We start from the raw sequence: 16,122 nt of genomic DNA on the forward strand, positions 1-16,122 counted from the left end.
AAAAAAAAACACGAGACCACTAAGACCTCATGCATACAAAACCTTTGGTCAGAGTCTGAACCTATTTTAGAACACCTCCATGCCATTGGTATGATGAGCCAACACGGTTCATGGTAACATTTATATTTTCTGTATACTCTGCAAAAAGCCAGTCTTTAAATGCTGGATCATCAAACACTGAACCAAAGTGTTTAGTTAAACCGATTACTTAAACTTATTTCATAAACCAATATTTGTTGAGGAAGTGGGACATGCCCCACAACCCCCACCCAATTGGCCGATTACAACCAACAAGATTGGGGCTCATAATGTTGCACCATTCCTTAGGTTTCCATTATATTGAGTTCAACAGCACGGTGGATCGTTGGATGTGAACCCTTAATTGCAGGACTATGAAATTTCCACGCTTAAGCTCAATTGATAGAAAAAAAAAAAAAGCTGATGTTTCATAAGAGACTACAGAGTCAGATCTATAAAAAAAATTGTGAGAATCTTACTGGTCCTAAATTCAGTCTAGAGAATAAGTCTGTTTATTAGTTTTAAAAATCGTGGTACTTTTAATAAAAATAAAAAAATTGGGATTTTACTGTTCAACATAAGTCAGTTATTTTTTTTAAGGCAATTTGTGTCCTTAAATCATTAGAGTTCAATGTACTGGTTTTACAGTGAGCAAAAGTTGTGAAAACCACAATTTCTTCATAGTGGAGAGCAAAATGACTAGTTTCAACATATTAGGCAGTTAAAACAAAGCAAGTCAGCCAACAGAACAAAACGAGTTTATAAACATCAGCTCAGGCCAAGTTGCATACAATTTATAAAAAAAAAAAAAGTTTAAATTAATTTAACAAATCAGTATCAATGGAATAGTTAGAATATATTGAAGGGTTGAAAAAATGTACTCCCATATCAAATTCTGTTACCTTTTAATGGCCTTAAGCAGAGTTCTGTCAATTTACTACCTTTTACCACCCTGTATATGTAAATATCATAGGTGTATTTGAGTGCATAGAAAATCCTCAGCTCAGACAGTCAAACAGAAAGCATATTCTTTTTCACAGGTTTATTAATTTGTTAAAGGTGATGAACAGTTAACAGCTGGGAAACATGCATCAAAAGGTCTTAAAACAACAATTATCCACACCTACACGCTGCTCTCAGACTTACTATCAACTTCACTTTTTTTTTCCTTTTAGGAGTCTGTGCAATGGACAGAGGAGTGAATCATTAAGTGCTGTAGGTTATACTTTGACCAACACAGGTGGTAGTAAAGAGGTTGTTCTCATGAGGGAAGAGGGGGTTCACAGAAACACAATAGCAGCAGCAGATAAGGTTGGAGGGGTTTGTAAACTGTCAGCAGGCAGTAAGGCAGCAGGTTACACTACAGAGAGGAAACTGATGAAATGCAGGCCAGGGCACAAATACCGAAGGGATTCCAATAGAAACGTATACGAGGAGTGCATAAATACACATGAAACTTTAAATCACCTTTGGACGTGGGTGGAAGCACTTTATTACAAACCCGCTTTTTAACTCTGTGCCATGCAAACAAGTTAACAATACAGCAGATGTTATTTAGCTGAAGTCACAGGGAGCTGGTGAGTGTCAAGCAGCACAGACAGGAACGCTCCTCCATACTCTCTTGAGGTGAACAGTTGTTTAAAGCCGTGGCTACGGGAAGAGGGAGCCGGTTGCATATATGCTTTGTGCTCTAAACAGACTTATTGCAAATATACCTGGGGGCTGGATTCTGGAGCTGAATTCTTTTTTTTTTTTTTTTTTACTGTTCAAAATGTTTGACTTGGCACTCATCTAGCTGAGTCCAAGAAGGAATAGCAAGTTAACAAATTTAAAAAGGGGCATGAAAACTTGAACAATGCAAACCAAACAAAAAAATATAACCAGGATGCCGCACTTCAGGCGTGTCCCTTTTTGGTACTTTTTAGTCAAATTAGAAAGGTGGTTTCCTGAAGGCATTCAGAATATCAACCAACACAACTGGCTAAAGTAAAAGTATCGGAAGAGTTTATTTTATAAAAGGTTAGCACTTAGGGGTTATCTATTTTTAAACCCTTAATAAATGTCTAAATCATTCTACCATTCACAGTGCTTAGATTAATACAAGATTAATCATTTCTAGACCCATTTAACTTCCGACAGGCCAATCTTAAACTTTTAGCAAGAAGATGTTGCCTGAATTGGGGTAAACTGTTTAAAGAAAAACGGTGAATGTTGTAGTGCTTGGGAAATTTGCCAAAAGAAGCCAAATCTTCAAAATGAATGTAGAACTCTCCATTTGGCAGAATGGGTGCTAGATCCCCCCACCACTCTTAATCCCAGAGCTTGAACCGCTGTCTATCACACTCCCTCAGACACCCGCTACTTGAGGAAAGAGTTGAGTTTTTGTTCGATGTTTGTGAAGGAGTCATCGCCCAAGTAATCAATCTGGCCTGCTTCCCAGCGCTGCTTCCTTTCCTCTGACGAAACGGTCTGGGAGGGAGGGGGAGTAGAAGGCTTTGGCTGCTCTCTCACGTCCTCATGAGGTTTATCCTGAAATTCAGACAAAGCAAGCGTATCATTTACAGAAACTTGAGCAATACTTTAAAAAGAGTGTTTTCAAGTCACTTTGCTTTTCTTCAGGGCCACTGGCCCCACCCCCCCAGTCCTTTCTGCTTTAAAAACACTTTTAGTGCTTTAGGATACTTAATCTAATCACAGAAACAAAAATATCAGAACAAGTGAAAATAATCTAGACAAACTTGACACAAATGTGTCAATTCTAAATCTTAAACTAAGTTAAATTGAATAAAAAGTCAGTGGGTAGAAAATAAACATTTCTATACTTTAAAGCCTCTTAAGCAGTATTATATTGGTTTCATGTTGGCTTCACTTTGTTGTAACCAGTTAATAGGAACCACTGGCGGAAGGATCAGCTACTTGCAGAGTTTTACCTCCACCAAGGAGGTTAGGTTTTAGGAGAGTCTGTGTACAGGATAACTTGAAAAGTTAGATGTTTTAATGATTTTTTTTTCTTACCAGAGGTGTCCCTCAGTCCAAGGAACAATTCAGTAGACTCCTTTTACCCAGATGCACCACAGGAATTCATTCCTGCCTGTGGTCATCAATCTCTACGCCTCCCTCAAGTGATTCAGACACCCCCCTCTCTGTAATTGACATTTTTTCATTCCTTGCACTGTTTTTGCATGTCACCATCACCATTTAGATTTACAGAGAATACACACACACACACCTAAAAAAAATTAAAGGAACACTTTTTAATCATAGTATAGCATCAAGTAACATCAATTAAACTTCTGGGATATTGATTTGGTCAGGTAAGTAGCAGAGGGGGTTGTTAATCAGTTTCAGCTGCTTTGGTGTTAATGAAATTAACAAGTGCACTATAGGGGCAAAAACGAGACAACCATCAAAACAGGAATGGTTTTACAGGTGGAGGCCACTGACGTTTTTCCCCCCTCCTCATCTTTTCTGACTCTTTTTCACCAGTTTTGCATTTGGCTAGGGTCACTGTCACTACTGTTAGCATGAGGACCCTACAGAGGTTGCACAGGCAGTCCAACTCCTACAGGATGGCACATCAATATGTGCCATTGCCAGAAGGTTTGCCATGTCTCCCAGCACAACCTCAAGAGAATGGAGGAGATTTCCATGGAGAGCCGTACAGACTTATACAGGCTAGACAACGGCACCCTGACTGCCATCAGGTATCGGGATGAAATCCTTGCACCCATTTCTAAACCTATGCTGGTGCAGTGGGTCCTGGGTTCCTCCTGGTGCACAACAATGCTTGGCCTCATGTTGCAAGAGTATGCAGGCAGTTCCTGAGAGAGGAAGGAATTGATACTACTTTTCTAGTTTTTTTTCCCAAGTTTCTTTATGTGCAACATTTGCCTCCTGGAAAATAAAGAAAGGTGAACTGCATAAAGCCTTATGGTGAAAACCTCATTGCTCATAACTGCACTTTATGCAAAGCATTTGGGGTGGGAAATAAAATTTCTAGATGCATCAATATCAGAAAATTAATAATCTTTTACAAATTGAATTATATCAAAACTGTATGATCTTAGAGGTATTTCGCCTCATTTCAGGAGAAAGGAAAAAACAAAAACCAGAACGCTCGAAAGCTGCAGAGACAGACAAACATTCTAAAAGTTGCATGAGTGAACATAAAACACACAAAATCCCCTGCAACAGACAGCTATCTAGACAGAAGGAATCATGAAAATCAGAGACTGAACCAACTTGCTAATTGTACTTATCAACATAACCCTCATAATGTCAAGGCCAACTCAGAAGAAGGCAAAGAATGACAAAACTTTTACTGCAAAGGATTTGTGGCTGTATTTGGTTGGCAACTTTGTTTAAAAATCCCCACACAAGGGACCAAAACATGAAGCCATGTCACTAAAAGCATGTTGATAAAGTTACCAAGTGAAGAAAAGACAGCCACCAAACTTCTGGTCAGAACCACCTACTTTCTGTGTGCCAACCACTGCAAGAGTAGTAAATAAGTAAAAAGGTGCAAATATGAAAAAGCGATTAATCTGCAAAAAGAATGATCAGATTTTAGTTACTGAGGCGAGGGTTTATTGTGTTAATCCATTCATTATCATTTTCCAGCCTCTTAACAGCAACCAAACTGACCTGCCAAAGTTTCAACCTCCTATACCTATAGAGTGTAATTATGTCTGTCTAAATTACCTGATTTACAACCCAGCTGTTCTTGACTAGCCACCAGTTGGTCAAAATCTCAATAATCCAGATCCATTAAAGCTCAATAAGACTACTCTTGGGTTTAAAAGTAGTTACAGAATTAGGACTTAAAGTTTGCTCCTTTTTATTCTCACCAACGTGTTTAAAACGAAGCCACAGAAAATGCAAGATTTAAGGGCAAAAAAAAAAAAAAAGGGGAACCATCTTCAGCACTGATGGAAGGCTTACAACAAATTCTACACAAAGAGTCTGCATTTGGAAATTTTTGGGAGCCAATCGGAAATTTGGTTTAAAGGCAACAATGTAAACTCTCTGGGAAACAGTTGCTGCAGTTTCCTGTTAGCTAGGTAAACAACACTGATCACCATCATAAAGACACAGCAGACCACTCAGATTCTGTGCCAATAATCCAGCAGTCAGACCAGGTAATTTCTATTGCTTTGATTATGTCTAATATTTACCTTAAAAAATAATTTGTTGCTCAAGAGTAACATCTTGGAAAAACAAACTACATAAAGAAATTTAACAAAGAAAAACTGGCTTAAGGTAGTATATCCCATCTCTAGATATATATATATATATAAAAAAATCTTCCATGAGAAAGTGCACAGTAACCTTCTGCTGCTTGCCTGTGTAAACTTGTCACTGATACAACATAGTCCTGCTCCAGGCGAACAGATAAAGCTCTGGGTATTGGCAGTACCCATCCCCCCCTTCATCATGTGACTGCCAGCTATTTCACTACCAAGCCCATTACCACACTGCATGGAAACTTCCCATCTAGTTTGGCAAGCACTGAACAGAGCGGCAACAGACTGCAGCTTAGGAATGTCAACCCAAACTATTTTGTTGGGAGTTTAATTCAACTTTAAATTTCTATTGAATTGCAACCATAAAGAAAATAGAAAAAGCTGCACCCTCTTATTTTCACAATTTTTTTGTAACATGCTACAACAGATGTGCTACATGACAAGTTTAAAGAAATCTATCATTGCTTCATTTCAACCACACACACACACACACACAGACCAACCCGTTTCTCATTCACATCTACATGACAAACCACTGTTCACGTACAGGACAGCTCTTCTGGTCCACGCAGCCGCTGCTGAACGGAGTGTCACCATACGCTTTCTGCATTAATGGCAGGACGGATGTGGCATACAGCTGCCACCACTGGAGCAGGTAGTCCGGGTGCATCTGGCATTGGTCAGGAGATGTGGAGTGACCTTTGACCTCACCTTTCTGGGCATCATAGGAGTAGTTCCATGGCTTCACTTTGCCCAGAAAGTGCACCACCTTTGCATCGTGCCCATATCTGCGAAGGATGAGAAATATTAAATCATTATACTGAAATTAGGCTTTATGACATATTATATTAGGAAAATTGCATGCATCATTTCATAATGTATATGTTTGCAAAAAATGTTTGAATTGCAAAGACTGCTTTAAGATAAAAAAAAATTGATTTGGATCATTAACTTTAGATCAAAAAAAAGAAAAAAAAGCACTCAACTATGCATCAAGTCAAGCGTTTTTTTTCTGTTGTAGAAATCCTGGGGGATACAATTGTGGCTTTACATACAGTGTGCTAGCACTGAAATTTTGCTTTAACTAACAGGAAAAAAGTCCAGTATAAAAGAACTCAAGCATTTAATGTCCAATTTAAAGAGATATCAAAACTAATTTAAAATGTGCTTTATAATTACTATAAAAAACACACTTTTCATGATATCACCCAATTTAGACAGTCTTAACATCAAATGCAGATTTCAATAAGAAAGCTGCAGAAAGCCAAGTCTTTGGACAAAGTTCTGCATACCCTCTTGTAATTAAACACCAAACCACAACTATGCAGGATTGCCGAACTGACCTTGGATGAGCCTAAAGCCTCCAAACAAACAGTTCAGTGCAGTTCCACAGAAAAGGGTGTCACGAGAGGGAATGATTAAAATTAAAAACAGGAAGCAAGGTGCATTGGATAAAGCTGCATGTGTAAATATCTGCTTCATTTTGTAGGCAAATCTATATAGACTGCTTCTATTGGGCAAAAGAATTAGTGTCGCGTTAAAGGATTTGTACCCCTTTTTTCCTCCATTACACCCACATACTTCAAAAAATTTTATTGCGATTTTAGAGAAAAGATCCTAAAGACCCCCCCCCCCCCCCCATTCTGCAGCTTCTGGAAGCGTCCCAAATCCATCACCTGAATGCATTTGGGTTCAACATGGTGAGGACCAATTAATCTCATTCAGATGTACAAATACAGAAACATCCAACTCAGGGTTCACAAAGTCATCCTTGTGTTTTTCCTCTGCATCTCAAATAGAAGCCATTATGGTCAACTCTGCAGTTCCAACTGGGTCGATGGTGCTATGGCATGACAGAGAGCCCCCCCTCCATCAGAGATGAAGGAGCAAAATGCACCAATTACTAAAGACCAGAGAGGCATTTCATAAACTCTCATAAATATCAGACATGGACGTCCAATTCTGACAGCTTGAGCTCAACTTATCAAGCCACAATTACTTAGCGTCATCAAAAAGACGCTTAATGTCACTAACGGGAGGTTCACCTAATCTGTGTTGCCTCACATATAAGCAGACCTTGCAGTCAGAATTTAGCTTAGTGGATAGTTTTCTTACTGTTGACCAATTGAAAGCTGAAGGAATAGGTGCAACAATTTGAGGATGGATGGATTAAATGTCATCTTTGCCATTATACATATTTCCTGAAAAATCTAAACGAAATGTGATTCAACCAGCATCAATTTTGCTAACATTTTAAATAGGTGTTAGTCTATAGCATTTTGACAAGAATATAAATGACTAGAGAACATTTTGCCAAATATTTTTTTCAACCTGAAGATTTTTAGGCATAATTTTGGAGCCATAAATCAGACCGTGCCAGACATCAATGTGTATCAACTTCCCAAAAGCTGACTGTCAAGTAAATTCACCAAAGGCTGCCTTCCTCACCTTACTCTCCTCAAACAACGAAATATCACAACAAAAAATAACTTTGTGAATGTTAGGGGCGACGCCATGTTAGTTTGCTTGTTTACCTCTACAGAGCAGTAGTATCGTAGATCTTCACTAGGGGGCGTGGATCCGTGCTAGCATGGTGTGTGTAAAGGGCTGGTTATACTCCCCGCAGTAGTGTGTCGCAGTGAGTTTGTTGCAGATATTTTTGATTTATGGCCAATATTGAAGCATGGTCTGCGCCATGGTATTCCACTCCACAACACAAGAGGGACAATCACGATCTAGCTGTTAGGCTTGATACGACCGACGTGGTGAGCAAGTGGGGGCAAGTTTGTGCAACAACGGAGGGATATGAGGGTGAAAAAGAGTAGGAATCCAGGTGGAAAAAGGGGTCTTTTATCTACCCTCTTGTTTTCCTATTGCGCCACATGTCTATCAATCAAAATATATCAATAAATTATCGTCCGGCCCTAATTTACACTTCTTTTAAGTTTAAGAATCCATTCCAATTTTGGCCCATAAGCACCTACAACTTAAGATTTCCCACATGCAAAAAGCTTGGACATCACTGGTTTAGATGGATGGTCACGTCTTGGTAGGTTTGGAGCAACAATATTCTTTTTCAGATAATTGATAAAACCTTGCTTTTTAAGATGTTGGATCCATCTCAACTACACACACAAATGGACTCAGTTTGCAAATAAGCTGAAACGGCTGTTGTGGATATTATCCTGGGCCACCAAGTATTGTGGTGCACACAATACTGAAAAGAATGAGTTCCAAAAGAAGAAAATATACATACATTTTTCCTACCACTTTATAAATATACACCAACCAAACTCCAGTAGTGTTTAATAAAATTTTAACAACTTTAAGGTTGGCAATAAAAAGGGTTGGCATGATATTCCAACGTATATAGTAAAGAAACGTCTGAGCAAGAACTCACTGTTTGAAAGCTGGAAGGTAGGAGTAGATGGCAATGCTGCTGAGGTTGTAGATAAAAGGGAGGTGTTTGGAAATATCCGCCGTCGCCCAGGTGTTAAAGTAACTGTTGAGAATCCCCTGGTCTCCACCTGCACACACAGACAAACCCTTAACCACAACGGCATAATTAGGTCAAGGCATTTTGTGGAACAAAAATCAGAGGACTTGGGAGGTCAACCCACTTTTCACTCAGCTGTAGAGTCAGAGCACAGAACATGTTGTACATGAATGATTAACATAACAAAAATACATTCTGTACATTCTCATACACTGGTTGTCATATAAAAATAGATGCTGAAAGAAGCGCAGACAACATCCACATACCCATTATACCATTAGTGAAAAAAACACTGTACACAGCACCAGGTGCCTACAGCTGGGTTCAGGCAGGGGGCTTGTTTCCTAAAATTGTAAACAGTACCACACAATATTTTTATATCTAGGCCATTTCTGCAGACGCCAATAATGACTTTTTACAAAGAGTTACATAAAAGATATATTTTTGCCTCAGGAAAGCAAGTTCCCCTCATATTTACACAAAAATAATATGTAAACACAGTAAAAGCATTTGATATATGGTCTCCTCTTAAAGTTAAGAGTTTTGCATCAAGCAGCTCCAGGTAATTGTCCTCACTGAAGTAATACCCCCATCAGGCAATTTGTTAACATCTATGTGCAAGCACCATTTCACCTTTGAGTTCTGATGCAATAATTGTTTCAAACTTTCAATTTGCTTGAAGCCATTTTGGGCAAACTACCACTTTGATGATATGATGGAAGTCTTAGGTCTAAAGCCACAAACTTCATACTCATTCATACTCTACTTCTGTCATATAGTATGAATGTTGAAACAATGCATTTGATTCAGTATTGGAAATCCTTTCTTTGTCTCAGAAAGAAATTTATGAGATCTGCGTTAATTGGCTGCAGTGAGCGTTTAGGTTCAGTATCAGAGCTAAATGAACAAGTAGGTTTTCAAGTCAGCTCCCATCAGAACAAACATCAGTACCTTTGCTCCTCCAGTTCATCTTCTCAGGGTTAATCATGCGAGAAATAAAACTGACAGATTTATGATAGTATGGCAGACACCCAACATTCTCAAAGCTAGCTTAGTTTTTAACTTCTAAGAAGAAGAAAGTCATTCGCTACCACAATGAGTTATGCAGCCAGTGCAGAACTTACCTACAAAAGTAGTACAAGGAGGTTGAAAAAAAAAAAAAGCTCTGAAAGTTGTTTACAGTGGCAGCTATTATGAAGATAAATTTACATCTAGATTTCAATAATTGTGAGTCTGGAGTTCTCACCAATTGACCTTGGCTTAAGTTTCTGCTTAGAGGAGGATGGGATCACTGCATAGTGCTTTTAAAGATCAGGGTAGATTTAAAACCTGTTAAGTATCCCGCTTTGTCTCTTGGATGATCCTATGATTTCTCCAATCACTTGGATAGATATTTTATACATGTTCACATGTATGTAAAAGTTGCTGTCCTTATCTTATACCTCCTAAAGTTCATTGTAAGCAACATTAATTTTATCAGCTTTAGAAATCAATTCAAATTCATCTTCACAGACTTCAACTATAGACATGAAGATCAATTTATTTTAATTAAATAAGAGACCCTGATGTAAAGAAAAATCTCATGCTTAAGCGATGATACTCAAATCTGTAGATGTGAGAATACCAATTTCTAAACTTGGAAAAACATCAAGAGGTTAGATCTGCAAATTTGATAATCTATGCAACCAACAGCAACTTCAAATTTTATTAAACACTCACTTGGTGTCACTTCTTTGAAGTTTGGGATAGCTTTAGTAAAGAATTATTTATTTTTTTTCAATATATAAAAAGGAGAAATGGTTCCCAATAACCATTTTCTCCTGGCACTCACCATCAAAGCTGCCTTTTTCAGCACAGTACGCGAGCAGGTCTTTGTGCGTCTCATTGGACGGCCTGAAGACAAAAACTCCTGAGTTGAAGCAATCTGGCCAACCAGGATCTGGAGCTGCAGACAATTCTTCCCTATCAAAGAGTTCATCTATGTTTGACAGAACCTGCATACAGGCAATACAAAAAAAGCAACTTACTTCATAGGATGCATTAAAAGTTAAGTCTTAAAGAATGACATACTTTGTGCAGATTGTCCATCTTACCAGTGTGTCAGCATCCATGAACACACACTTGCTGTACTGCTCAAGGGTCCAGCAGTGCAGTTTGGTGATTGTTACGCCCAAGTCTGGCCGCTTCATCAGAGCCAGATTAGCTGCATCTCCTGAATCCATCACGTTCACCATGATCACCTCATCAAAAACAGAGTGCAGTGCATCCCTACAGCACAAGCAAAGGGGTTCCTGTTAACATGCATGCTGGACTTTAACAAGCAGTTCAAAGCACTGCCTGTTTACCTGCAAGGCTCTGCAACGTGAGGTCCTATGAGTACCACCAGTTTGCGGGTTGTGTTGTGGTTCCTTAGGGACTGGCCCAGAACCATTGCTCCCTTGGCATAATTGTCATTTGTTGCCAACGTCACAAAAGCTTGGTCTGCTTTGGAGAAAAGAAAAAAAAGAAAAAAGATAATCTGCATTAAAACTTTTTTTCAGAACAGTCACTTCCTGTCTTTCCCTAAAATATATCTGTTTACATAAATAGAATGAATGACAAGTGAAAAACCCTGCCTTGTTAGAAAATACTCACTGACTATAAGGCACCCCTTGCAAAATATTTGCGAACATTCAGGGGAAAAAAATAAATCAATCAATCACAAACTGATGAGGACCTCTCTTCCAATACATGCACTCAAATCTATTAGAGTAGGATCTAGTTACTAGGGATCAACCAATACAGGTTTTTAAGGCTAGATAGCAATTATTTTGAAATAATTTTAACAGATTCCTGATGTACACTCCCAATATTTTTGGGCCAATTCTTACTTTTCTTCCTTCATATACATGATAAAACCAACACTGATAACAAATGTTACTGAAGTCTCTGTTTTAAACAGAAAAGTAACAAATGAAAAAGAAACATTAACAATAGATTGCTAATTGGGTGCAGCAATGCATGTTCTTTACATGATCAAGACATGGCTGCTGCATGCAGATATCGGCCAATAACGATACATTTAAAAAAAAAATAAATACAAACAAAAAAAAACAATATGGGTAAAAACAAATATGAACCAACCGATGTATCGGTCCATTTCTGATATCAAGAAGGTATTATAGTCAAGAAATCATTTACAGATAATTTGAGCATTGAGCAATACCCTAAAGTGGAGGTCTTCAACAATGGGTCCGCAACCCCTAGGGGGTCCACGGAGGTACTACATGGGGGTCGCGAAAGTTTCGGTTGATTAGGCTTTTTTTTTAATATTCCCCCTGCAATTTTTTCCAAAAGTTGAAATGTCTTTAAATACACATCAACATGAATTCTACACACTTTAAACAGATAAATGGAGGCAGAAGATTTCTTTCAGTCATCAATGCACACATTCAATGACACACAGGAGCTCTTTCAAGCTGGGCACCATTTGATTCACAACACCTGTCCCATCAACCAGGAATCAGAATCAGAAATACTTTAATAATCCCAAGGCAAAATAAAAGCAATTATGAGAAAATTGTAAAAACTTTTGCATTTTAAGATAAAATCTTTTTTGTCTGTCAATGTGCTCTATCCAGAATTCAAGTGGAAACATTTTAGTTTCACCTGGTTTAAATCCATTTTAAAAAATCTTAGTCACATCCTCTAGTATTAAGTTAATCAACTGCTTCCCGAACTCCAGTTATAAACTAAAAGTAATTTTTCTTATATGTTTAGTCTTACAACCTGAAACATTTTATTCACAGACTGGTTATGATTTTAATCAGTATATAATGCCTTGAAAGTTTCATGTGTAAACACCAGGGGGGATTCTGCTAGGCTGATGGAGACCAAGCTGCCCAGCAGGCAGTGTTCGTCAAGCCGAATGCTTCGGTGGAAGGGGGCTTTTGAGAAACCCGATCTGCATGGCTGTGTTGCACAGTTGCTAAGCTCCAATCCAAGGAACTATAAATCGACTATCCAAAGGCCAGAGTGTAAGAGTAAGAGCCCCCTGAAATAAACAACAAGCAGAATCCATGTGCTGCGCTCCCACAGTGTTGTCTGTGCCTTCTGACTCCCTTCTCTAAAGAAAAAGAATTAAAACTAGAGCATACTTTAAAGCTTAACAACCTGTAGAAATAACTAATTTAATCTGATTCTTAACTTAGAATAAGCAGTGGAGATGTTATTCCAAACCAAACTTTTATACACAGATCAGATATAATTTAATGAAGTCAAACACTTCAGCTGGAAAGTAGTAAACAGCTTTTTACTCCACAGGCTTATTATAATAAGAACATGAAGGCCCACAGTGCTGCACGTCCACACTATGAAGCAATTATGTGAAGTTTGTTGACAACGACTGATAAGCAGGAAGTAGATGTGAGGGCTTTAAGAATAAAAGCATGCAAACAGGGTTCAACAAAGCCCAGAGAACTCAAGCTGCATTTTGATCCTGCAATATAAAATAAATGAAATAAAGGAAAATAGGGCAAATATTTAACAGAGGACATGGCAAAGATGGTGATTCGATACCAAAAAAAGTAAAGCTTACATTTAAGGACACTCATTTGAGGACTAGAATCTTCTCATTTCTGACTAAGTCAGGTGGATTGAAAGGGGTTTGAAGGAAGCATCTACACTGAGAGAAAAAACTATCTTAAACAGAAGGGGTGGACTCTCACTTTCAGCTCTCAAAAACCTATAATGCAGCGTTAGAGTTGATCCATTCCCACAATCACCTCAATGCGCACCTTCATGCAGGTGGTCAAAACAAGCGCACCAGTTAGGGTAGGACAACAACGCCCTGAACGTCTCGACATTAAAAAGGGTGGACCTGATTTTAGTTCTATTTGCATGTTTTCTGAGCCATAATCAGGCTTTTGTTGGGCTACTCTAAAAGCCTTGAGCCCAAATTACTCCAGACATTTTGAATTGATAAAGCTCTCTGGATGGGAAGTGAAATGTCTCAAAATTTGGAAACCACTTTGAGTGGTTTGTTTTTTACTTTTTTTGGAATGACTGTGAGCTGGATGACTACCATCTGAAGAAAATTAGGGAGTAAATGAGCCCATTTATCTTATTTCCCAATTTGCAGTGAGAAAGAGTTATAGAGGCCAAAAAGCCATGCATGGCAAGAATAACTGAACCCCTTATATTGCAAAATGCAGTCAAACCAGGTGGTGTCCTCCAGCTTTTAGAAAACACCCCAAAGTTATCACACCTGACTCAAATACATGGACAACTTGGCTCCATGAAAAGGTAATTCAGAGTCCTGCTAATGACCCAATTATGTGATTCAGGTGTTTCAAGCCAGAAACATGACAGTTGTCGGACCCCGGAGAAGCTGTGCAATAAACACCTGCTGGATTTCATAGTTTTCATCAGTGTATTCTGCAAATATCCTTATCCTTATATCAACATTGTCTCAGGCAGCAATTATTTAAACCCTAGATTAAAATAGATGCATAAACACACCATTATCTAAAACTGAGTCTAAATTTGAACTTTGTAATATTAAAAATATAATCCTTTTATGAGACATTGTTGGGAGCATTTATTTCCAGACTTCACTATAAAATCATTGCATTGTGCAAACCAAAAAGAAAGTCAAAGGGAACATTTGGTCAGTTCATAGGAACATACAGGTTTTGATTATTGCTGGGATATTTGTTGGACTCATTAGGTAGCAAGCCTGTAGTCTACCGCTCAACACATGCTGGTCATAAGTTGCAAACTTTTACACAGCATTATGATGAGAGGGGTGGGCAGAACTACTTTAGCTAAGCTAAGACAATGCTAAGTAACAAGTGTGGGAAGGACACCAGCTGTGGCCACCACCTTTGATTTTACTTTAAATGACTAAACCACAGCACCAAATGTATGTTACTTTAACCAATATGGTCAAGTAAAACTCCACACACACACACACACACACACACACATATATACATATATATATATATATATATATATATATATATATATATATAAAGCAGTGTTTATACTGTATATACCCCATCATAAATCATTACAAAGTGAACATGTGAATCAGAGTAAATTTGTATTGTTGGATTGCTTATTCGGTCCAGGAACCACAAACTGGCCCCAGCTGCACTTTGACCACCCCCGCTTTGAACCATTAAAAAGAGAACAACCTGGTTCATAAATCTAGGACCCCGAGGGATTGTAAAAAATCTGGGGAGATAAGCACGACTTCAAAAACTGTTTTATAGTAAACTCTGTAAACCGGATATGCTGCCTTTGACCGTCTAACTTGACTTTAGTCCAAATCGTTGCACAGACTCTTCAAATGCAAAAAATTAAATACTCAGAAGTAAAAAAAAAAATAACATTATCGTTGAAAGTTAAACAAATAATCGATGCCCACGGGACGGGAGCCGTGAGAGGAGAAGCAGCTGTTTTCCATGACGTTTCCCTAAATTTTGATAGACAGTTCTCCGAGCTGCGGTCCGGCCCAGAGAGAGGCCGAGATCAGAGGCGCTGTTCGCAGGTAGACAGCGTCCCGAGCCGCGCCTTGTCTTACCCGACATGTCGCGTTGAGCAGAATCCACCTGGGCGTCGGTGGTCGGGATGGGGAGGACGGGCGGTTTGAAGTGCGTAGGGCAAAGGAGCAGCAGCTGAGAGCAGTCAAACACAGGAATTAAGCCCCACATTTTCCGGCCCATGTGACCACAGGCAGCTGACACGCCCCCTGCGCTCGATTCTGTGAGCGTAAAGGCACATTTATTTTAGTACGTTGACGTGAATATAAAAAAGATTGCGTTTAAAAGGAATAGTTTCATCACACACAGATTGATTCCTCTTCATTTACATGATGATGTTTTTTAATTCAATATGCAGTCCCTTATAATAATTTACATTAATTACATAATTGACCAGTGTACAGCAAAACAACTTCAGGGTTCTTTATTTAAGCATGTTATGTTAATATAAAATTGAGTGGAAGGAAAAGGGTTTGAATGAATGAATGAATATAGGAATTTATTTTAAACAATAAATTAAACAACATTAAATGAATCAACTAAATACACATGAAAATAACTAGTTAACATCAAACCAAACAACAATTTCCAAACTAACAAAACTCACCTGAACATAAATAGAAACAAAACCCTCCACCAAATAAACCTGTCTGTATATATAGCCAGAGAACTGACATTGATTAATGTAAATTGTCTTAGAAGGTGTATGAAGAAGTTAAACTTAAATTTTTCATACCCCCTCTCCCTTGCAAATAAATCAAACACACAGAAATATATATATATATATATATATATATATATATATATATATATATATATATATATATATATATATATA

General features: G+C 38.2%; 1 protein-coding gene across 2 annotated transcripts; it reads right to left on the reverse strand.

The window, feature by feature from the left end:
• Positions 1-1,779: 1,779 nt before the first annotated feature.
• gyg1 (glycogenin 1) lies at positions 1,780-15,482 on the reverse strand. Of its 2 annotated transcripts, none has more exons than XM_015375298.1 (7): positions 15,326-15,482; positions 11,103-11,241; positions 10,851-11,025; positions 10,589-10,751; positions 8,662-8,788; positions 5,809-6,049; positions 1,780-2,547 (listed from the first exon to the last, which is right to left on the reverse strand). In XM_015375298.1, the coding sequence occupies exons 1-7, from the start codon at positions 15,465-15,467 to the stop codon at positions 2,377-2,379; spliced, it is 1,158 nt and encodes a 385-aa protein (XP_015230784.1). In that variant the 5' UTR covers positions 15,468-15,482; the 3' UTR covers positions 1,780-2,376. The 2 variants fall into 2 exon arrangements, with proteins under 2 accessions (XP_015230784.1, XP_015230781.1); XM_015375295.1 differs by having other exon boundaries at positions 11,103-11,238; positions 15,326-15,478.
• Between the last annotated feature and the right edge of the window lie 640 nt (positions 15,483-16,122).

This window comes from Cyprinodon variegatus, unplaced genomic scaffold (genome assembly GCF_000732505.1).
Source record: "Cyprinodon variegatus isolate N-32 unplaced genomic scaffold, C_variegatus-1.0 Scaffold116, whole genome shotgun sequence".
Classification (NCBI taxonomy): domain Eukaryota; kingdom Metazoa; phylum Chordata; class Actinopteri; order Cyprinodontiformes; family Cyprinodontidae; genus Cyprinodon; species Cyprinodon variegatus.